Source organism: Temnothorax americanus, unplaced genomic scaffold (genome assembly GCF_048541705.1).
Source record: "Temnothorax americanus isolate GAGA-0224 unplaced genomic scaffold, ASM4854170v1 Scaffold9, whole genome shotgun sequence".
Taxonomy (NCBI): Eukaryota; Metazoa; Arthropoda; class Insecta; order Hymenoptera; family Formicidae; genus Temnothorax; species Temnothorax americanus.
Genome location: NW_027509812.1, coordinates 4,673,434 through 4,698,438, shown reverse-complemented (window position 1 = coordinate 4,698,438; position 25,005 = coordinate 4,673,434). Strand labels below are relative to the sequence as shown.

The 25,005-nt window shown below is 38.1% G+C and overlaps 3 protein-coding genes across 12 annotated transcripts in view; 2 read left to right on the top strand and 1 right to left on the bottom strand.

Moving 5' to 3' along the window:
• Gbs-76a (Glycogen binding subunit 76A) overlaps positions 1–22,420 on the bottom strand; it is a 33,733-nt gene extending 11,313 nt beyond the window's left edge. Inside the window, exons 1-2 of one of the 6 annotated variants that reach the window (XM_077424980.1) lie at positions 14,873–15,189; positions 2,039–2,140 (exon numbers count right to left, since the gene is read on the bottom strand). In XM_077424980.1, coding sequence (XP_077281106.1) covers positions 2,039–2,053 — 15 coding nt within the window. In that variant the 5' untranslated portion in view covers positions 2,054–2,140; positions 14,873–15,189. Of the gene's footprint in view, positions 1–2,038; positions 2,141–7,479; positions 9,005–14,872; positions 15,190–22,220 lie in introns of those variants that run through there. The other 5 variants (XM_077424979.1, XM_077424982.1, XM_077424981.1 and 2 more) reach the window with 5 other exon arrangements.
• On the top strand, positions 16,392–21,370 carry Aln (divergent protein kinase domain 1C). 5 transcript variants are annotated; one of them, XM_077425022.1, is made up of 4 exons: positions 16,392–16,879; positions 19,919–20,079; positions 20,255–20,942; positions 21,013–21,149. In XM_077425022.1, the coding sequence occupies exons 1-4, from the start codon at positions 16,730–16,732 to the stop codon at positions 21,028–21,030; spliced, it is 1,017 nt and encodes a 338-aa protein (XP_077281148.1). In that variant the 5' UTR covers positions 16,392–16,729; the 3' UTR covers positions 21,031–21,149. The 5 variants fall into 5 exon arrangements, with proteins under 5 accessions (XP_077281148.1, XP_077281144.1, XP_077281146.1 ...); XM_077425018.1 differs by having other exon boundaries at positions 16,393–16,879; positions 21,031–21,370; XM_077425020.1 differs by lacking the exon at positions 16,392–16,879 and adding an exon at positions 16,910–17,085 and having other exon boundaries at positions 21,031–21,370.
• Positions 22,421–23,659: 1,239 nt separating the features above from the next.
• On the top strand, positions 23,660–24,648 carry Atpsynf (ATP synthase, subunit F). The gene is made up of 4 exons (XM_077425038.1): positions 23,660–23,854; positions 23,946–24,044; positions 24,178–24,294; positions 24,378–24,648. Exons 1-4 carry the CDS (start codon positions 23,764–23,766, stop codon positions 24,404–24,406), a joined length of 336 nt encoding a protein of 111 aa, XP_077281164.1. The 5' UTR covers positions 23,660–23,763; the 3' UTR covers positions 24,407–24,648.
• Positions 24,649–25,005: the final 357 nt, after the last annotated feature.

Genomic DNA, 25,005 nt, shown 5'->3' with positions numbered 1-25,005 from the left:
GAGAGAGCGAGAGAGAGAGACAAGAGGCGACGTTTTATTTCCGTGCGATCGTTCACCGACACAGTTTAAATCGTATACTTGACCTGTGGCTAGGGCACCGTCGCAATTTATCGCGACAGATTTATCGCTCTCTTTCGCGGTCCGCAAGAAGATTGCCCAATCATCATCGGGACCCCGCTCCCTAATTGATTAGTAACAAATTACGCGAAGAAATGATGGATCATGTTACTTGCGCTCGTAAGAACCCCCAATCCCTTATCGAAAGAATTGAAGTTCTCGTTCTCGCAATGTACAAGGCCAGGTCTTTGAACCAATTACTCCTTTATAGCTGAATACATAAATTGCAGTTGAAAGAATTAAGAGTTTTATTGTACAATTATATCACACTGTATATCACACATTAGTTGAAAAATTAAATAATATAGATTTGTGTAAAAAAATAAAGAATTCAACTACAAAAAGCCGCAATATCCAGAGAAGGCATCCATTTAAAAGAAAAAATAAGATAGAAAGAAGCAACACTAGAGAAAACCCATTCTCAATTCATTCTCGATTTTCATCTATACTATTTAATTCAAACGTTGCTTCGTCGTTTATTAAATCCAGAAAATTAGAAGTGATAAGTTGGATATCATGACTCGAATATTGACTGAACAGCAAGAAATGACCAAATAATGATCACATGCTCGAATTGTTGTAGATACTAATTTCTCAACTAATCGATGACGAATTGAGGAACTTAGTGCTATTAATAGCCTGATAAACTGACAGATCTAGAATTTGCGTACGTTCTTCTTATCACTCTAACGAGCAATTATACGGGCATTGCTTATTCGGATTTCGCTCTAATTGATTGAGCACGCGTTTATTCGCGATAAAACGATAAACCGCATTATCAGGTCACCCCATAAAACTTTGTAAATTTTTCATCTCAAGATAAAATCGCCACTAAGCGAATGCTTCGAACGTTTAAATTATTATTCAACTTTTAATTGAAACTTTCTTTCCTGCACTTCCTTAACAATATTACAAAAAAAATTTTTGTAGAGATTATCAAGAAAAATTGTTCACATATATGAAACCTGTGTTCGCAACCTATCGCAATCCAAAAAAAAATTCGCAAAAAATAAATAGAAATCGCAGAAACAAAACACTATAATTAATAATTCATCGATACATTTGCACGCAAACGCCATGCCTCGAGTTCGAGGCCGACGAGGATCGAGTGGATCGACTTCTTGCCAAGAGTAAATAAAGTCACAGTTTATATTTAGCCAGAATAGTAATCTGCGAAAGCTGTACCGGCTTTCGAGAGGACGATTTTATATGTTTCTAATGAAGAGACGAATGGAGACGCGTGAAAGCCTCACTAGAGGAAATTCATTCCTTATCTCGACAACGTTGTGAATGTGCAGCGGTCTGCTTTTCGATATGTATATGTATACCTATATGCAAACAATTGCAAAATGTATATAAGTATAATAAGAGATAAAACTAATTGGTCATCAGTCGCGATTAATAGATATACCGCTTTGCTATTTAATTTAGATTTACTTCTAATGAAGAAACTATCTCACACAACTTTCTCAATCTTTTAAAAATCTTCCCCCTCTTATATCTAAATATCTCAAATCAATTACAGTATTCGTGGAAAAATTTTCTAAACAAATAGCAGTCACAGAATTGATTAATTTTGTTAGTTAAGTTAAAAAAATTGATTAGTCAATCTAGTTGATATTTTGATAACAACAAAATTTAAATAAATGTAATTGCAATGTGATGATATCTAACAGAGCAAGGTCGAATGTATCATTATTAACAAGACATTCATTAATAGCACTTGGAGTAGCTTGGCGGATGAGCATACGTTCGAATAAGATTCGAGAGCTCCGATGATCTACGATTGCCAGCTACGCGAATTAGCTTTTTATTGACGGCTATAAAATGACAAGACAAAAAGAGAACGACATTCGACGCTTTAATATACATAACCAAATATCCTTTGGCAAGTATATAACGTACGTAGACACGCGCATACCTCGTGCATGGACATCGCTCATCGGCATATGTCGTACTGCGTCCCAAAATGCACTTCTTGCGTAGTTGGTCCCCAGTAGGACGTCCGAAAAGCGTGGTGAAACTACGAGTGGGGAAAAATTCGTGAATAAACGCAAACATAATCACGCGCGGTTCACGCACCTTTTCATTTACGCGTCGAATCGCGATCGTCAAATTCTCTTGTTAGCGCGATTCACGCTAAAAATAATTTTCCCGTTAAACGAACAAAACCGCGAGCGTGTAACTTGAGACGGACCGACATTCTGCCCCGGCGAAACAAAAATCTAAATGTTTCTGGCGAAATAGGCATTTCCTTCTCACAAATTTCACCTCGCCCGCGATTCTACACGCTATCACGGAGAAGCTTTCCGAGAACTGAGAGCATACGTCGTTAATCTAACGCTATTATATCTGTAGGATTTGTTACCGGAGAAAGATTTATCCACTTATCGCGGTAGCTCGAATAAATTCTCTCATCGTTGTCCTTTCGCGGGTCAGCACGATACTGCATATTATTGCCAAATGTATAAGACGAAATTAATCCTCATTATAAAGACGCTCGCGTGACTCAGCTTTTAAGCCGCGCTAATCAATATCGCTTTATTATTTAATTGATTTTATGCACGAGTGTGCGTTTTTGCGTTTTTATTAGCGAAAGAAATGAATGCATTTCTTTACGCGCGATCGTGAGAAGCACACAAATTTATTTAAACTTTACATTCTTCACCCTGGCTCACATTATATGAATGCTCTCCGCAGCTTCAGCATACAAATGCATATAAGGCATATGAGCGCCTATCTGTAATGAAGCAAACCATTTTGCTCAAAAACCATTCAAAATGATAAATTATTTGATTAACACAACGCCTGAATTATTACGAATTGTTTTCTTGAAAATTCAGCGATTTTTGAATATTAAGTTACGAATTACATTAATAAAAGCTTTTATCTATCAGAAATATTATTCTACGCACATATAATGTTCTAAACAATCACGTCAAGTATCGTGCCGATAAGAAAGGTCATTATCTCATACAATAAATGTCAATTCAACAATCGTACATTATTGCCCGCCGCTCGATGTTATCGAGTTAGCATTGCGCGATAGGTCGTGTAACGTGATATATCGACCAATATTTATCGCTGGGTGGCCTGCGTAATCCATTCGTGTCCGGAAATCAACTGTATTAAATACCAACGCATTCCTTTTGTATGTGTTTCAAAACGGATAATGATAGAAAACTTATGTCATCAGTTATCTCGGATATTGTACGTATAGCTAATACGCAATCGAATACAAATGTGAATATGTATTACTTAATGAGAAGAAATTATTACAGTTGTTAAAATTGAATTATTATATCCTAAATATATCAGTAATATTTTAATACAGATAATAACAAAATTAATCTTTTCATTTGGAAATAGTTTTTCTCGATAGAAATACTTTGAAAGATTTGCAGAACTCTAAACAATTTGTAAATAAAACATTAGAAAAGGAAATTAAACAAGAATCTTAATTTTAACATAATTTTAAAAATAAAAATGTGAGATTATACATATATATTATAATATAATTCTTATTTAATAGTTTGATAATAAAAAATTTTTACGCGGAACTTAATAATTATAATTACAAAAAAACTTGAAATAAAATATTGAGTAGTGTGTTTCAACACTGTCGAAATGCTGCTAATGTATGCACTTAGCGATTGCATCATAATATATAACGGACTGAATCAAAATGACAAATAATCATCTTTATTCAATGTGTAAGAATGTAAATGATTATATACACGACGTTTATTATCAGATGTGAATTATTTGAATCGCAAAGTCTGTGGTATAAGACGCTAACTATATCTTAAAATGCATCTACGCAGCGTAAAAAATATCGATGTACGTACTATAATTAGAATGTATATTTGTATAACGAATTTTATCGGATGTCGTCGGACGGTGAATGCACGGACAATCGCACATGCGTTTCACTGGACGCAATAAGATATTATTGGAGAACAAGATTTCTTTATAGCAAATTTAAATAAATATAACATTTATGTGTCAATTTCTCTAAAACTACGATAATAATCGTAATGTATACATTTATGCAAGTTCTAATTAAACGATTGTCTTAATCGTCATACTTTCGCAAAACCTTATTGTATCTATATAATTTCATAATTCCTCTCAGCAACTCGACTTTAGATAATGTCACCTTGAAGTGATAAACGCTCCATACTGAGAAAGCCTCGCACTGTCACTATTACAATTTATTTCTCCACTGAGATTTCACCGACGTAAAAATTGATTTCGTAATGTTTCTATTAAGGTTGAATCCAAAGTTTGAGAGTGCGCGATACGCAAATCCTGAGGTCGCGATATTTGAATGGCACGAGGAATACCGCGATATAAAAGATAAAAAGAATGATATTTCTATCTCATTGATGTGAAAGTGTTCGCGAACTATCGATAACGCGCTTGAAAGACGATGCGTCAAATACGCATCAGAAAGAAAAATGCCTTGTATAGGTAAATCTAACGAATACTATACTAATTATATTACAAATATTACTAATTAACTACATCCTTCAAAATATACCTACATAGTCGAACATTATAATTCGTAAAATTAAGTAAAAAAATAAAAAAAATTTTTTGATTAACTTAGAATAAGCATTTTTCTGATTTTTTATTGCTGGTAGCAAAATCTTTGAGAAGGAATAAATTATTTTATACGTTATAATTATAACTATATTATATGTATATAATATATATCTCTCCTATATAGTAGTACAATATAGTATTAGTTGTAAATTTTTGTGACGCGTGAGAAATGTAGAGATGACGCGACCTGTTAAACAACATTAACCGAGAGACAAAGCAAAACTTTCTTACATCCGCTTTTATCAAGCGTTTACATGCGACCGTTTTATAGATGTGCGTTTACGTAATCGGTGTATTATATGCCAATCTGTCCTCCTCTACGATATACAATGTACATATACACGAGTTATAAGCTTGTCTGCAATCGGCGATGGAATGATTAGCGTTGACATATTTATAGCAGCTATAAAAATTGATAAATTGACGCCACTCACGTTCGGTATACTACAAAACGGACCTTGAACTTTTCGACATATTTTTGATAAAATAACCAATGTCAATTTTCTGGCAGACAAAAAAATAATCACGATCGTGTTTTAAAAATAAATGTATCAACCTGTTGAAAGAATCTTGTTCATTCTTAACTTTATTATTAATATAACTTGTCATTTTATAAAATAATACATATCACTTTAATCAATATGTATTATTGAATATTTATTGCTTTAAATAAGTAGATATATTAAAAGAACTAACGTTCAGAATTTTCTTTGTAATATATGATTTTAAACCATTTCTTAGTTTTTTCGAAAAATGCCTAAATAATGTTTATTAATTATTGTTAAAATAATCTTTAGAGAGATTTAAAATAGTCGTGAAATTTGACTAAAATAATTATAAAATTAGTAGTAACATTTCATAACGCAAGTTAAATTTTTCTGAAAATTACAACTGTTAATAATATTATCAATTGTTGGTTGGAAAAGTCAGACAATAAAGCGGGGTTATCGCAATAACATTAACCTGGCAAGACTTGTGCAAGAAATGTCATCGCAATATATTCTCTCTCTATTGGCACTTGATGATAATTTCATAATTTGATAAGAAAATTCAAATAAAGAAAATGGATTTAAATTTACATTTCAACAAAAAATGTAACTAGATTGTCTAAATCTTTATTTTGTTGACGTAATTATTTTAAAAGAATAACTACATGTAAAAAAAAATATATATATATATGTAATGCTTTACAGACATCTAATTCTATAGGTAATATTCTATAAGTCATTTTCCGATATTAATTGTGCAAACGTTAAATGTGCAATAAAAACAGTATAGCAATCTATGAAATAAAGAGAGAATCATTCGCGATCAATATTTGTATGTCGAGAAAAAGTAATTGAACTCGATATACACAAGAAAAGAAGATGCAGAGGGACGGAAACTAAAACGATTAAAGTTGCACGATAAGAAGCTGCTAAGAGAAACTTCTTGATATATATTCGTTATATCATTAACGAAACATTGTTCAGAGTCAAGGAAAGGGAAATTATCACGGTTATCGACGTTTGTTGCATCTGCACGGTAATAAATTCACAGTTTATCTTCAACAAAGCGTCTGCACTCGAAGAGAGGAAGATATCATTCATTCATCGTCGTTGCAATAACTATAGATGATACGTGGAAAATTCTATTACCGCAAATGTCAGCATTATTTTCAAGAAATGTTTTTGCATAATTCTTCTAAAACGTCTTTGCGCTTATCTACAATCGCGCGTACAATTAACCAAGCGTTAATATTGATGCGAAAATTATTGGTAACGAAAGTGATTTATCAGCGTTGAGAGAAGTGCAATCCGAATGTATGTAATTATCCGTTGTAAATAAGATACTTCATAATAAAAGATCACAGTCATAACGTGACCGTAGTATATAAAAAACTCGACACAGCGATACGTGTTTGATATTTTTACAGTAATGTTTTGATCCAATGTTTGATCAAAGATCAAGCTATTTTCTTAAAAATTAACATAATTTTTTATGCAATAAAATTTTCATAGTAATTAATATTACACATACAAAACCATATGGAAAATACAAAAGGCATCGTAGTCGCATGAAAATGCGCCTCGCGACCGTTATATTATGTATACCAGACAGTTCTCTTATCAAAACAAATAGAAGACTCGACTACTCGACTCGTGGAGGTCGCCGAAACAACGAGAATTCACATATAAGCGTATCATAACGGCCACCTCCTCGGCGAAGATACAGATTATACAATGATATAGATCCAACGCAACCGAATGCAGTTTACGACGACGATTTCTGTTTTCGGTGTCAAGGCGCCCGAGAAGGCTCTCCGCTATCGGGCCGACCTTCGCATTACCGCGGAATGTTAATTCATTCGTGTCATGTATCGCCTCGAGAGGAATAATCTTATAGACCATCATCAACCCTCGGAAAGCCTCCCCAACACCCTAACGCGAGACGTGAATTCTATGAAAATATAGTGCACTCACAAGATGCATCGCACGCAAGTGCAACAAATTGCATAATGAACACTCGTTATGCCTTCCCATATAAAATGTTGCAAGATTTTTATACAAGTTTCACACGAAACTTCGAAGACTCGAAATACGCAATCGATAAGCAAAGAAGAACAACCAATATTCTGCGATTTCTTACAAGAATCATTTTTCAGTCAGTTCACGACAAAATTTTTATATGTGTTTAGATGGTTGAGATTTTATTATCATTAGAAACGTATATTTTGAACATAATATTAAAAGGATAAACGATATTTTTATTTACCATCGATTTAGTTTGTTCCGCAGATGTCTTTGACCCATCCTGGATTCCTCTCTGTGTCATGATCACTTTTCTCCGCAAAACCGAGTCGAATATCGTGTACTAATCGACTATTTCTCATCCAGTAATGTATTATGTACCAATCGTAATACCGTTGATGATCATGGAGTTCCGTACAGGCCACTCGGGGTATTTGCAATTCACCAAACATCGAAGAACATTATCTACTTATCAGTGCGATCGAGCGATAGGATTTATTCTTAAAAATCATATCCATTTCCGCGTCTTCGCACGCGACGAATTTGCGACAGAATAAGTGTTAACGCTCGTGACGTTCTGCCATATGATATGATAGTGACCTCACACGAACAAAGCCAACGCACAACACAATACAATTTAATAAGCTATGTTATTTTCGCACATTTATTCGCTTGTCATTTTCAGAGAATTCTCTTTTAAAATCTGCCTGCTTCGTCTTTGTGTGTTTGTTTTCTTTTGAATATTCTATGCCCGCGGTAACCGATACCGGCGCATTGACACCGATAGCAACACGGAATTTAAATTAAACACATGTCGCTTATACCGTGAACTCGAAAGTGACCCTTGCTGATGTTGGTGGTCTCTCGAAAACGGTCTCGTCGCAAAAGTGCGCCACGAGTCTTTTCAATGTGGGCTCTTTCGAACTTAACGGGATTTGGGCGTCGATATTCAATTTGGAGAACGGAACGCGAATATAGTTACGAAGAGAGAGAGAGAGAGAGAGAGAGATGCCGTTTCCTTTTCTTTTCTTCTGGCTCGTGCGGTCGTTCCGTCGCGCGTCGAGACGTAGGTCGAGACGAGGATTCTCTTTTCGGAGCGATAAAGTCGCGACGGCGCCGCGAGAAGAACGTATGCGCGAAAACAGGGACAGGAAAAGGAGCCGGCACGACCGGCCGGCTCTTACACACACTGACTCGTGACTTCTGACTGGTCGAGCTAGGTGACTCCGAGAACCCCTACCATATCGCATAGCAACCGCTTGTAAGGCGACTGATAACTGCTTGCACTTCGTCAGACATCGACGGATCTCGCCGAACACGATGTGCGATGTTGTACATGTATGTACGAATACTCCAATAAAAAAAAAAAGGAAAGAGAAGAAGAAGAAAAAGAGTATTGGAGCAGACAAGAGACTCAAGAATCACGCAGAGGGGTGGAAGCAGAGAAACTTTGATCAATCTGTCGGACTGGTCGGGGAATAATGTACGGAACGTGTCGGAGAAGTGGCACAACTGGATGACTTCGTATCTTATCGTTTGAAAATACAATCTAAAGCTTAGATCGAGAAATAGAAAATTTTCGACCTCAACGAACAATTTATGTGCGCGTATTAAAACCACAGATATGAAATGTCAAAATATGAAGAAATTATCAAGCGTACATATCAGATAGGATTTGATTATTTCTTTACTAGGGAAAACCGCGCTATATCAATGTTTTTTATCTTACCCACTCGCCAATCTTTTTAACGTTTGGGGATGTCTAAAATAAGTTTTAAATTCTTACGATATTTTTAACAATATTTTTTTTTTTTACAATATCTTCAATCAAATCATTATTTTTTCTGTTAGATAATTTTTGGAGAGACATTAACGTCATCTTTCGATAATATTTAATTTAAAATGATCGAAAGCATCTTTTGGCTGGTTAAATTTTTGAAAAATTCGTTAAAAAGTTATCCAAGGATTGAGCACACCATGTAAATTTACAATATTTACATTATTATCGTACCTTCGGAGACAATCGGAGATGCATCTTCGGAGATGCGATTTCGAAAGAGTCGATCCGAAATAAATTTATGACGTTTCTAAAAAGAGAATCGGCGCGTTCGAGTTGCTGACATGCTGACACGAGCGATCGAGAATGGCGCGTCTGTGCTTTCGTTGAGTGCGTTCATGCCTGAAATCACGCACACACCCAGGAGATATAATACCCAGGAACCCAGGTCGTGTAAATCGGAGCGATACGGCTCCGATTTTCAGTCGCCTCGCGAGGCGGCCGGCGCGGCGCGTATCGTACTGCCAATAATGAATATTTTTGTATACGCGTTGTGCACGCGGAAAACAAAATAAGATAACACGGTGTATGTTGCGCATCCGGCGTGATAAAAGGTTGCCTTTTATCAAGAAAACGCCTGCAATGTGCGTACATCTTTCGGTATTACTTGTGACAAGAGAGATAGTAAATCAGCGATCGAGAGAGAGAGGGAGAGAAGAAGAAGAGAGGACGACGTAATATTATTAAATTATGCGGCGGCTTTACTTCCTGCCGCGACATCGACCTCCCTCTATTGATCTAATCTCATGATTTCATCTATTTCCATCGCGACGGGCCAAAACGCCTACGTGCGAACACTTCCGGATGTTATTAAAATAAAAGTATTGTAGATGACAAAATCGTATTTTTCGTCTTTTTGCGAAGAAAACGCGCCCGTTGTGCGGCACTCGCGGGCGTTCTCCGACAAGCACGCGAGCATTCATTTTTCATTAATTCCCGCTCGGCGATAGTACATCCTCATAAAAGCGAACATTTTCGTCCTTTCTCGCCCCTATACCTCCTTTCTTCCCTCTTATCCGTCATAATTCGTATATCGAGCGCTATATATGTATAAATGATGTAATCATAGATTCGAGACCGTGTTAATATCGAGCAAATCGACGTCGTTATTGCTGGCGTGCCGCCGCGCCGGAAGGATGAAAATGCGGTTGGCCGATTGGCCATTGCACTCGACGATGCACCGCGAGACAGAATCGACCCTCCACCTTCGTCCTCTCCCCCCTTCTCTACCCTCCGTCCGTCTCGTTTAATTTTTTTTTCTTCTCAGCGACCGTGTAACGTGTAACCACTCCCTGCCCGGTTCTGTCGGGCGTTTGCCGTCTGCAAGAACGCGCCGACCTACCGTGAATCGTCACGCACGATCGACGCAATCGGCACGGCGCGTTGTAGTTTGTTTCTCTTACTTGCCGCGGTTTATATGATCAATACGTGATAGTGATAGGAAACGTTTTTATGGTACATTTAAATCTCCCATTAAAGAACCCATCCCAATTATATATTAAGAAGAAATATTTAGATAAAACATAATCTAAAGAAAAAAAGAGGATTGTTCTTTACCCTAATGAAAGACCGAGAGCGAAAGACGTTGGAAAGCATGTGACTTTTGTATAAAACTTTTTTACGTGCAACGGTACGCGCCATTTAAAATTTATTTAAATTTGTTAAGCGACTCATCTTGTACAACGAGTGCTGTACGAGTTTGATGTTATAAGTAGCGATAAATATTTGACTTACGTAAAAGTATTTGACTTCTTGTAAAAAAAAGTAAAAATTCTCCATATACAAGATGGTCCAGCACCTACCGCTACCATCGAAAAGTAATGCCGATAATACAGCTTGAAGAAACTCTGAAGATCAATAACGAAAATTGAAAGATATTTTGTACTAATTTTAGATATGTAATGCGTAAAAATGATAATTTTTTAAATAGCAACAATAAATCTATTGATTCAAAATGACTACGAAAAAATTTCTTTTTTTCGAAAAATATTTTCCATTTTTTAACTTTAATCCAAGCAGTGATATAAGCAAGTACATACAACAATCACACAAAGTTGCATATTCTGCAATAATATATTTCATGCATTAACACGTACGAAATTAAACTACGAATAATAAAGTGTAAGTATATATGGGAAAATGCCTGTTGAATCTATATACTCAATTTAAGCTGACCATAAATCATAAAGTTTCTTTTCTAGACAGTAAAGCTAATCGTGGGCGATCACGTAATAGAAATTGCATTTTTCAACCTTCTCTGCATTAATGAAGTACGTATGTAATTAACTTTTTAATGATCGATGAATGTCGTGAGAAATATTTTACGAGCGTTTGTAAATGCCATTTGTTTCGGTGCTATAACAATTATTTTTGATTGGTGAATTAAACACATTAATAAATCTAGCATTTCTTGAAATGGAGCGAAAAATCTTCGCGAGACAAACTTCATAAAGTGCTGAGTAGATTTGCGGAGAAAGAAACGATCCCTTGACAATGACCTCTTTCAAGTATTGCTGCGAGAGAAAAGCGACTTCTAGGCGAGAGGATCGATAACGCAGGCGTGACATATTTAAGGAAAATCTATCCGGCACATTGGATCGAAGATCGTGTTCATCAAGGTGACCTTCACTTGTAAGACATAGTCCAATGAAATTAGGATTTGTCTGCGAAAAAATTCGCACCTATAACTAAATCTTTGAATGGACCTTTATTTCGTCGTTATAAACAATATGTGGAAAATCCCCATCGATGTGACCCCGCTAAAAATTTTACAAAGAATCAAAAGTAAGAAAAAAAAACAGTTTTTCGCGAACATCTCTTTATTTATTAGTCCTACGGCAAAAACAGTTATTACAGTAGCTTATAAAATTCTCTACAAAAAATGTTTCGTAAGTTTTTTCGTAGGATTAATCGTTTTCGTGTCCTACGGCTTACAAAGTTTCAACTTTCATACGTTGAAAGTAGCACTGTACCTCCGAGGTGGTATGGAAAACAGTACATTATCTCCCTGGCGAAAATTGTTGATGAGAGATTGTGTTTATATTTGTTTATGAAGAGTTTTATCAATGGTTACACTATTTATAAAGAGTTTTATTGATGTCTACGCTGTTTGGAATCACGTTGCAAACACTCGGTTAACCCTTTGCTAACAAACATTTTATAAATACTTAGAAAACTATAAAATAGAAACATTTGAGAATATGTCATTAAATGCCACTTAAACACTTCACAAAAAATGTAACCGCGTGAACATCTCATAAACAATTCCATGTTTAAATTTACATCTCATAAACAATTTAACGAATGTTTTAAAACTCAAATGAAACATCTACTCACACACTTAAACAAACATCTTATAAATATATTATTTTTGTCAGGCCTCTAAAACGTATATGAAAGTTGAAACTTTGTATAAGCCGTAGGGCACAAAAACAATTTAAAAAAACTTAAGGAGAATGTTTTTTGTAGAGAATTTTATAAACTACAAATTTTGTAATTACTATTTTTGCCGTAGAACTAATGAAAATTGATTTTTTTTTCTTATTTTTGATCCTCTGTAAAATTTTTAGCAGGGGTCACATCGATGGAGATTTTTCACGCGTATTATTGATAAGGACGAAATAAAGGTTCACGCAATAGCTAGGTGCGAGTTTTTTCGCAGATTTGTCATTTTTCGTCTAATTTCCCTGGACTAACGGTCGTTCAATTCAAAAGCACATAGAAGCAAGATTCATTATCCAATCTTTCTCTCAATATCAAATTAGAAACGTAACTTATTCTTATTTTTATATTTATTACACATTATTTCTGCAAAAATTTCAAAAAAGATGCGGCAAAACTAACGCATCGGATTAAATTTTTGAGATAAAAAAGATCAGACGACTTTTTTATTCGAGCAGACGAGAGATTCCATGAATTTTACCATAAATCTTGGAAAATAAGAAACGCGATATTTATTCTACAGTCCTCCACTCAAGATCACGGTCAATACGATAGAAATGGCAGACCATGACCTTTATCAGCTGAGAGATCTCACTGTCAATCGCGATCTACAGTCTGGCGGGCGTCTGCGCGCGATTAATCGGTCGATTGCGCGCGATCGGCGGGACGTGACGTTTGATCGTGACCGCGATTCGCGCCTCCTCGAGCAACTAGAAATATCAAATAATACAACATGAAATGCGAATGCATGCAGGTGAGCAAGAAGAAAAAGAGGAGAAAGAGAAAGAAGATGAAAGGTCAAAGGCAAACCTACTTCAACGACTTGTTAGACATAAAAGATCAAAGACTAAACTTGTTCTCTTTGTCAAGGAGATTAATCGGAGAAGCGCATTCTTGTGACAATCTTAAACGCTCGTAACGCGCGTCTGCCCAAAAGGTAACATTAAAATTTATTAAGGTAATTAGTTACATTCAATAATTTTCATTACAAAGATGAATTATTTATCAAAAAATTTAAACCGTTTAATTCAAGAACTCATCGATTAAAGTTTACACGAAGAAATCAAAGTCTATTTTGCGAATAAATTTTCTGCGATATCTAAATCATTCACTATTTCATTGCAAATGGACTCTGCCCACCACGAGTCCATATTTCCGTTCGCGCGAGATGGATCATCAACCACAAATCGCTTCAACCTGCCCGTAAAGCAGTATTGCGTTTATTTTCGTCCCATGGTATAGTGCTAAGTTAGTGCAGGAGCAATTGCAATCATCTACATTCTACAAGATATACGCATATGTTGAAGGTCTCATAGTAGCACTGTTTTCTCGTGCTGACAACGAGAGAAACAAAAAGAGTGAGAGAGAAAAGAAACTCATCTTATTGGGAACGGGATATGCGATTGGTGAACGGTTCGTCGGGCCGCCAGTTTGCGATAACTCGTCTAATCGGTGAACTTTCTGTGTCGGGCCCTCGTTCATTCTTTCATTAATTACAAAGATCGCTCTCGCTTCTCCCTTTCGGCCTGACGCGATTTTCTTTTCGTACAGCCTCCGTTAATATTGTAGGTTGTACAATAATCATTGGCGAAAGAAAAAGTCCGACCTTTAATCCTTTCTGTGTGAAAATTTAATTAGTCTTTATATACATCTTATTTTGAATATCCATTTTTATTTTTACTCTGATATCCAAAAACGATTCGAATCTTTTAAATAATTTTCAGTCAATGTTATCTCACGATATTATCGATATTAAAATCGGAGCATTGGCATCGCAACGCAACCAAGCCAGATGAATAAAGCCGATATAATCAAGCAAATCGTCAGAATGAGCGCTTAAGAAGCAAACTCCCTACAGAGCGGCGAATCATATCGTTGTGTCGATCTACATAAACCTTATACACTGTATTCACCCCCAACCGAGGGGTGTTAATGACTTCAAACAAATGGGACATGAGGAGAGATCAAGTATCAACGCTATTATTCATTTACTCTCTGATGAGCAGAATTATCAAAATTAAATTCAAAAAAATTAAAAAATCTGAGAAAATTTAATTAGAATTTGAAAATTTTTAAAAATGTAGTTTTAAAGACTTACTTTATTTGAAAATTTGAGAAAATTTGAAAACGAAAGCATTTGTAAGATTTAAGTCGATATTTATCAGTTGAAAAATATCGATTAATCAAGATTGAATATCTTTATTAGGAGCGTTAAATCCTTTTCACTTCGGATTGCATCAGAAAGTGAAGTACAGTTATATATGGCACCCTCCATACATTCTCACCAGAATATTTCTCGTATAATATTTAAAGGTCACCCTTTTTTAAAAAGCAATATCACATCGCGCGCTGCACTCACCGACTCCCCGGAAGACGTCCTCCCCCTTTTAATCCTTTTATTTTTTTAAAGAACAAAGCTGCGCGAAGCGAAATGCACTCGCGTTCGCTCGCCGCACGTCCGCTCGGCGGAACACTTCCGCGCTTCCGGTCTTCAACTTTGCAAAGACGAGACCGGATGTTCAGAAGAAGTTCCGCACCGGACGGACGACAGCGACGACGACGACGGCGACGACGATAACGTCGACAACAAGCTCGGCCGTAGATTTCTACGCGAACGTGCGACGTCTCGTGTAAAAATGACGACGATGTTCTCTCACGCCGGACGACTGCCGGCGGTACAAGGGCGTCGAAGGTCGCAGCTGCGCGTCGCGGTACGCATCAGGTGCGTCTCCATCTCTCTCTCTCTCCCGCTTGCTTCTTCGCGCATGCATTCGGTAGCGCGCGCGCGATTCGGAAACCGATGGTACTTCGGATTTCGGATATGACGCAACGCGACGCCGATAACGCGACGTCGTCGCGTTTTATCATTGAGAAGCGCAAGAAGATAAAGATGCACCGCTGAAAGATAGAGGTAGAGAGAGAGAAGAGAGGACCGCTCTTCTAATTAGTCGCGTTTTCTTATTGTACTCTTGCGGTGAAATAAGTGGATTTTGAGATTATATAACTTTTATATATTGTTTCGCTCCAATAATAATTTCGGGATTATAATTTTTCGAAACTATATGTACATCCATCAAGTGTACTCATGCTTTCAAAAGAGGAAGTGGAAAATTATTAGAAAGACGAGGCCATAGTTCGGAGATGTAATTACGCAGCATTGCTCAGTACGGTTTGTGATTAATAGAAAATATTTCCTTATAGGTATAAAAAGTAGTAGTTAAAAGTTACTTTTTTATAAAAAATATTTTTTTAATAAGATTATCCTCATATAAATCTTATGATATCAATAGCTTCCCTGTTGAAAGATATTAACGAACACTTTGAATATTTACATTTAAAATTTGTTCGAACTTTTTTAAAATCACTTGGAGTAATTATTATCGTAATTTTTCCTTAATTAAAAATTGCCGCGTACACATTCCAATATTTACGTCATACTGATGCACAGAGTCTTGAAGAAGACGCGTGCATCAATTGCGCCACGTTAATTAAGCATTTAAAATCAATTCGTGCGAGTCCGGATGTATATATACCGTCAGGTGGCTGCGCCTTCGCGAGACGTCACATACAGATGATTAATGATAATGATATGTCGACAAAATTAATCACGTTGTTATAAACCGCAAAGCGATTTAAATTAATCTACGATCATGAGGAAGAGATTGAACGAAATCTCGGACCATCTCGCCGCGAGACGCATATCTACAAACGTACCCCAATAAGCTGCGCGAGAAACGTAATACGCTGTACAACTGATGTGTATCCTTAAATTTATGTCGCCAAATATCATTTTACGGGGTGATTGTCGATCGGCATACGGTCCTGGGAGAGACCCGAGCCCGAGCCGAGACTCGCCACGAGAGGCGCAAGGCGCAACGTCGCGACGCTCGCCTTCCTCGCTCTCGTACCGTACGCTGCTGCGGATTATGCCGCATTGCCGCAAACGTTCGTCATCGACGCGACCCGGGGGTCGCGGGTCGTAGCGGCAACGGCAACGGCAACGGCAGCGGCAGCGGCAACGAGGCCGACGTTGCGAGACGAAATGTTAACGCGAAATACGGTTTTGCCGCGGAAGACGACGAGAACCGCGAGGCCGGGTCGTAGATTAGATTAAAGAAGAGGAAAACAATAAGAAAACGAAAAAAAAATTTAAAAACAGAGCGGAAGTTCGCTCACCTTGATCCCCGTCAGGAATCTGACGAACGGCAGCGCGATCATGAACATCCGGCGGCTGCCCGGTTTCGCGTACCATTACAAACTCGCGACGGTCCTCCTGACGTCCGGCCTGTTCCTCGTCGTCTACCTGCTTCTACATTGGGGCATAATGTGCACGAATCTCGAGGCTTGGCGACACGTGTCCACCGTGGTGAGTTTCACTGGGTGTTGGTGTTGCTCCGATCGGAACATTCGGGACGGCGCACGGCGCGGTCACGGCTTGCGCGTTGCGGGTGATGTCGCATCTTCGAGCGCGATACCGATCGCGCCGAGGGAAGGTTTGGCACGTCGGGGTGAATACGTCGAGGTAGTGAAGATGTGAGAGTACCGCGAGTGATCCAGCGCCGGCGAAAGGGGGTGAGAGAGAGAGAGAAAGAGAGAGAGAGGAGAGAGAGCAAAACGGACGCACGCGTACTTTGCCGCAGCCTCCGGAACGAAAGAGGCATGCCGCATCGCCCCGATCCGCACCCGGCGAATTTGTACGTGTGAATTTAAACGCATGACCGGCATGACGTATTTACATTTTGCGGATTCTCCGTATGGACCATGGCGTATATCGCGTCGAGCGAAAGACGCAACGATAGGAGATCGGATCCTCCCCGATAAACTTGTCCGCGAGAGAATTCAAGTATGGCCGGTTGGCAATTGGCAAACGAAAGTAAATTCAGTACACAGATCAGTCAAGGCATAACTTACATTCGCAGAGGTCATTGATTAAATGAATCGCTATGATAAAGATTGTAAAATGTTTATGATTCACTGATAAACTTATCGTACGGAAGAGAAGTTAAGTGTATTTGGCCTGAAACTGACAAGTTCAGCTTGAAAATTGGCTAAGAGCAGCGCCGGTTTTTTTGCTTCCTTCTTAGTCTGCGTGCGAGAACAAATTAAAACAAATTAAAACCGTGTATATAGCTAAGAGATATTGCTTATCTCGCGGTTGGATTACGTAGCTTTGACTGGATCGTTAAGTATTTAGGATTTTCTTAACGAAACTTTATTTGTATTGTCTCAGATTGCTGCAGCGGCAAGACTGCGTTTTAGTAACCCGAATATAGTACTCCCAGATATCGATCCTCATAAAATATTCCTACGTTTGCCAAGATCGATCCACGCTTGAGTAAGATATCTCTAAAATGTTTCGGTATGCTTAACAAAAAGTGTTTCTTTTAATTCCATATTATATATATACCAAATAATATACTGTCAAGTACAAGATAAAAGTTATTAAAATAATTTGCTTGAGATTTTAATTATACGTGTATAAAAATTGAATGAGATTTAATTCCTCGTGCAGAATTAAAAGAATGAAAATTTATTGAGAAACTACTGATGAATTTAAATAAATATTTACTGATAAATTTAAAAATTACATAGGTCACGTATATTAAAGTTCATCGAGTCATAAAGAAAGATAGAATTATTACACTGATTTATAAATTTTTGCCACAATATTAAGTAACTTGATTTCTACAAAATATATTGAAGATTTTGTGTAAAAATTATATTAAAATTGTTGCAAATAACTCTGCATTTATTTCTATTTTATGAAATAAAGTCTCCAGAATGTCTTTTTGCAAGCAGTAACATTTTAAACTACAGCGATCTAATCAGGCCTAATGTCGATGAAGTCTTATGACTTGAGTCCTACGTGTCACTAATCATTACATTCTAAACAGTGCTGTCGCAGCGTAGAATTAAGAGAAAAAATCGCTTATGTAACACTTGACCGACACACGCAAGCCTATCGTGTGAGCGATAACATCTGACATTTTTCCAAGCTTTATCGTATACGCACGCTCGTTGAAAATTTTCCAAAAAGATTCAAATGTTATCAAACTATTCTAAAAATTTCTACAGTTATCTATAATATATTTTCATTGTATTTGTGAAATAAATGATACAAAGAGAGAGAGAGAGAGAGAGAGAGAGAGAGAGAGAGGAAAAGAGGAAAGATGTGCAGGTTATTGTTTCTCCTACCGAACGTTAAAAAAGAGGGTCAAAGAACAAACAGCATTCATTAAACATAGAAGACATCCAACGAAGATAGGTCGAAAAGTCGTATACACGTACGTTTCCACATAAATGGTCATCTCAAACTAAAATTGAACTAAAAGAGATATTATAAAAATAAAGATCGCAATATATAAATAAAATTTGAACCTAATAATTTAAAATATCTATCATATTGAAAGCTATTTCTGTCGGAGAGAACGGAGAAGTAGATGTACTTTTTTTAACAACAACACGAACGAAACAGAAATTTCACCCAGCAACATATATATCTTAAAGCGTTGGTTTACTGGCAAAACGTAACGAGAGATAAGTCACTTTCTCTCATCGAGAGCATTTTCAACAAGCACCACCTCGGACCTCGGATGCGCAGAATGTGCAGGCACGCATGACATGTCTATACGGGAGCCGAGAAGTCGCGCCGTCCCCTCCCGAGACCGTTCCCTCGTCGTTGCCGATTAGGCCAACTAAAAATATCACGCAAACAACGAGCTCGTCCGACGTTACGACGTTGTACTTAGCGCACATGCACGCGTGCGATACGTGGTTCGCACGAATATGAACCACACGCGCAAGAAAGAGCCGTGATCTTTCATCGCTCCGAAATTCTCGCGATTCAGACAGCGCGTGGCGGAAAGAAACTTTCCACTGAAATGAGTGCTAAAACGCGTTTATCCAGTTTTGTCATTAGATTAATATTTATTCGGAGCGAAATAGCACCAAAAAATTTATCAGATAAAGACAAAATTATTTAGAGAGAGAGAGAGAGAGAGGTTTTAAATAATGTTTACTAATTACCAACTGGACTTCAATGTTTCTCCCTTTTGAGTTTTTTCAAAGAAATTTAATTTAATTTGAAGTAGCATTTAATAAACAGAAACGTAATAATAAACATAAAAAGATTTGGAACACGTCATGGTTGTAATATTCTAGTTTTAGAGAAATGATTATTTATTCACAATCATCAATATACTAACGCTTATTGTTAGCATCGATGTAAGAAGTTTTATTTTACGCATAGAATATATTACACAACCCCCACACACGCGTCATTGTATATGCGTAACGCATTTTTTGTTTTTCCAGAATATGTCTCTTTTTCGACTTCGATAAACTTGAAATCTTTTCACTTATCCGATTTGCACAAGCATCTGATCATATATAATTTCCATTTCAGTGCAGCCAGCACCGAGATGGTACCGCGATGGGAATTCTCTGCGAACCACTGTGCACCGAAAAAGGGATACACTCGCTAGCATGCGAGACGCTCCACGTGGGCAAGGAGGCCGTTTTCTCCGCGCATTGGGAAGCGACGCGGCTCGTATTCAAGGCTTCGAGGTATTCTTTCAATTCGTTCTCTTTTTACACCGTTCCGTTCTACGTGGGAATAGCTCTCCAAGAAGTGGGACGGCGCGTTTTTTTGTTTCTCATTCTCCTCTTTTTCGCGCGTTATATTTCAATATTTTATTAATTTTAAATATTAAGAAATTTTAATCGTCTCGTCTCGAATTAGGACGAAAACATCCTCGGAGCAATTCGAATCGCTCTATTGGATGGACGCGACCGGTTCGCGGCACTTCCCGTCCGAGGAGGACTTTATCGCGATGATCAAGGACTTGGTTATCGATAAATTGAACGTGACTCCGTCGCGACATCAGCTGGAAAGGCTCGGCCGATTGCGCACCCACCGAGTCGAGACCGACGCCGCGAGACGTCGGCTGGAGATGGAGAATCTCTGGCCGCTGCTACAGGAAAATGAATATCTAATGGCGATTTTGTACGAAGACAGAGACGCGTTTCCCCAGCCGATCGGCACGTGCGGAACGTTTTACGCGGTCGAATACGTCCGGCCGATCGAGACACCCACGACGGTGCTAGCCCTGTCCGACTCTAAACCCGAATGGGCTAAAAGGCTCAAGCTCGCCGTGATGATTCTCAATCTACTCGAGGAGCTAAAGACGGACTTTCCCGAGCCGCTTTATCTCTGCGACGTGAAAATCAATCATTTCGGTTTACCATTAGGCGGGCAAAAATTGAAATACTTGGATCTGGACGCGGTCTTCCCCAGGTCTATCATCGATCGCGTCACCAACGACGGTAAGAGTTGCGAAAAACACGAGGACTGCGATTACTTCGACTGCCGGTCGGTATGCTCGAAGAACAAACGCTGCGAGTCTCCGGTTCTCAATAATAATTTACAGGTAATTTATATATTTGTTAAATTTCATTAGTTTTCTATATTTTTTGTACTTATTTTTGTCGCAAAATAAGTATTGCGCGTGCTTCTAGATTATTTGCGAAAAGATTTTTCTCGGCTGGACGCTCTCAGGGACGATAATTATTCCCGGGTTGCTCATGTCGGAGCATACCACTGGCACATTGGCGGTGTTATTGAGACAATGCGCCAATCCAGACGGCGGCACGACGCACTTACCACGTGCGGCAGCGCCAGACAGTTTACGGAAACGACTTTACAACATGCTGAACGAGATGGAACAAGAATATTCGGCATTTGTGTAAAAAATAAAGAAAAAAATAATGAACATCGGTAAAGGAAATAATTTATTCAAAATCACGAAATCAAGTATTGCCCTTTCGATAATAATAAAAACGCCGTAAGTTTACGATATTGGAAATATTTCTCTTTGGATAAAAACCGTATGCGACGTTATTTATTTAAGGGGTCGTCGTTCCATACTTTGACGACTAGCTATTTGTAACAATTTTTTTCACGGTAAATACACCGTGTTGGGATTTTTATTGGGGCACTCTTAAATGACATCGAAAAATTTTTTACTTTATCGTTTTTTACAGCGTCAAAATGGCGTGTCAAAAAAGACGCAAATCCGCTGCGTCGATCAGTTTTTTCATTCAGGCTTACCTGAAACAAAAAGTCAAAAAGATTCTCAATCTGTATGACTGTCGCTATGTCCCGAACCAAAATCAGGTCAAAATGTTTATTTTATCTTACTTTTTATATTGAAAAAAATAGTGAAAAATACCCGCCAAAAAGGTGATTTTTTTCAAACTTTTCTTCAAACCGGCGCCATTTCGTTACTTTTAAACAAAAATTATTAATTGAGGTTCGGGACATTCATACAGATTAAGAATATCTTTTTGACTTTTTGTTTCGGGTAACCCTGAATGAAAAAACTGATCGACGCAGAGCGGACTTTAAAAACGATAAAGTAAAAAATTTTTGTAATTATGACAAAAATTTTTTCACGTTATTCAAAAGTGCTTTGATAAATCCCAAAAAGAATCATTTCATTATACGGTGTATTTACCGTGAAAAAAATGGTTGAAAATAGCCTAGTCTTTAAGCCGTCAAAGTAGAATGACCCCTTAAAGTTAGAAATCAATTATACGTATGTACAATCGTGTACTTACATCTTACATATTGCAACGATATATGGCATATGAGGCCGCGGCCCCATAAAAATATGATCACTGTATCACCGACACAAAAAATAACTCACCGGCCGCGATGCGCAACAGCGGAGTTGTAAGTTGTAACCCTGCGTTGATCTGTAACATAAAAATATTTTTACATTAGAGTGGATGTCCAATATATTAACGAATATCGCGTACTTGGTCGTAAAATGGACGAATCAAAAGTTGCGCGCTTGAGAAAGTGGCGGATCGATATTTCGTCACAGGATTGACAGAACTGACAGCGGGACCGCAAAAAGTAATAGACGAATATATAACAATTTAACTATACTCACCCCACGGTTGCTCCGCCGTCGCCCGATGCCTCCCAGGCCGCCTCCTCCTCTCCCCGATCCCCCCGATCCTCCAGGCCCTTCTCCGTTGATCCGCGTGTCGTATCTCCGTCGGCGCACCGCGGCGCACTCGCGACGCGCGACGTTCGCGCAACGTTCACATGCGAAAATCAACGATACATCGTCATTTTTATCGCGCGATATTTTCAACACTATGCACGGCACTCCCGGCATTAATCTCGCGACGCGGCTTATAATTACAGCGGAGAAGCTCGACAGTCGACACCCGTGACCGTGACATCCCGACGAGCGAGTCTCCTGCTCCTGTGATCGCGTCGATCGAACATGGCGGAGAGAATTTCGTAAATCGCGCGGCCAACTTCACTCGCCACTCGCCACTCGCCAGTCGCCACCAATATCGATCGCGTAGATGCCATGCTATACACTTGCTGCTCCTACACCTACACTTTTTGCACTTATTTGAACAACGAAATTATACACTTTTACGTATTTTGCGATATATAAGCGAACATATGCCAACCGAACATAATATACACGATCGCTGCGCTTTACCGATTGCGAATTGCGAGGCGATTTTAATTACATCTGCAATTCGCCGATTTATGAACATCAGTCGTGTCTACCTCCACGATCGCCTTAACACGTCGCGGCGTCACCAGGCGATCCTATAACTGTTCCTTACCGTGTTTCGATTCGCTTCATTCTGAAGCCGCGCGACACGACGCGAGTCAAGTTTAGACGGTTGAGAAAAGCGAGATCGATCGGCCGATAAAATTTAATCTAATCAATGTTGAAAGTCAATGTTTACCTCGGTATCCGCATAAATTCCGCGAAGCACGCGTATTAAATAGACATATTCGATATATCAGTTTTCCGTAATCTGAACCGCCATGCCACAGTATATACACACAGTATACTGTGGACTGTGGCCATGCCGAGAGAGAGAGAGAGAGAAAGACGAGCGTCCCGTTTGATCACAGCCACTCACAGCCCACGATGCCTGTAGTTTGTCCACTGGACCAGCCAATCAGATATTTTCATTTTAAATCAACCAATTGACGATTGGTCGATCGAGTCCCCCACTCGCTTTGAGAAGTTCGTCCTTAACCAGAGATTTACGCGCCATCTATAATTAAATTTGAGAATTATATCTCTAATGCCGGATGCCCATCTATGCCTGTGATTGGCATTGCACGTTGCACATTCGTGTGTGTAACGTATGTATTTTGTCCGATAACATCGTGAAATTTATTCTATAAAAACCCGACATTTTACCATGGCGGATAAACTGAAGATCGGTGGTTATCCTGCGGAATACGATTTCGTGAGACACGGGCCGTATGATCCTGCACGTTATTATGGAAAGCGTGAGTTTGTTCACATCCTGACGCGCGTACACGTCTTTTCCTTGGACACGCGTAATAATATTATGTAATAACCGCCTTTCTCTTCGTGCAGCTGACACTGCGTTCTTGGATCTGAAACTCAACGAGATCCCTGCCTGGATCGCGAGACGACGAAAGAGTCCACAGGCGCTCGCGGCGCTCTGCTCCCGAGGTATTTCCAATCGAGAAAGAAAGCCATCGGTCTCAAAAATTGCATAACTTTCATCCGCCATTCGCAAAAACATTATTTGAATAACTTGCGCGTAAAAATTCTCCGTTGTAATATTATTTCGTTTGTTTTGCAGCGTTTTGGCGTTGGCAGCACAAGTACGTGCAGCCTAAACGAACTGGCATAGCTCCTTTCTTCCAAGTGGTAGTGGTTTCTATGTTTGCGTTCTACGTAATGAATTACAAAAAGCTACGTGAGTATAGAGCGACGCGGGGAATTAATTCTATTTCTAATGCGAGTACGAGTTTAACGTTCTGTTTTTTTTCCTCATTTCAGGTCATCACAAGTCTTACAAGTATCACTAATTGTACTCTATTAGCGATGGAGCGTCTCTATATCCGGACACTTCCATAAATCATCAGAATAAAAGTAATTCGTGCATCGGTTATTCGCGACAGATGTCGAGCTGTTTAGTATGCGTTTAAATAAATGTTCTTAGTATGCACAAAAATACATAATTTATTATATTGGCTATATTAGCTCCCATCTGATATAAAATGTTAATTAAAAATTATCTGAAATTAGCAATAAAGTTTAATGAAACTAATCCTATATCTTGGAAATTATAATACAGAGATGTCCAAGTTATACGAAATAATATACATAATGAATCGGTTGAAAAACGTATAGCTATTTTAAAAAAATAAATTTTTAGGAAGAAAGTATATCTCGTGTTCCCATTACGAAAACCGTAGAAAAATAACTTGACACTTGAGAGAAATAAAAATACAGATTATATATATATAATTATATATATAGATTTAAAAAATTTAATATATTTGAATGGGCTTGTATGATGAAGTAACCAGTAATGTAGCATATATATATATATATTGTTTGTTGATCGCTAACATTTTATATACATATATATGATTAGCGATCAGCAAACAATAATAAAAGTGAT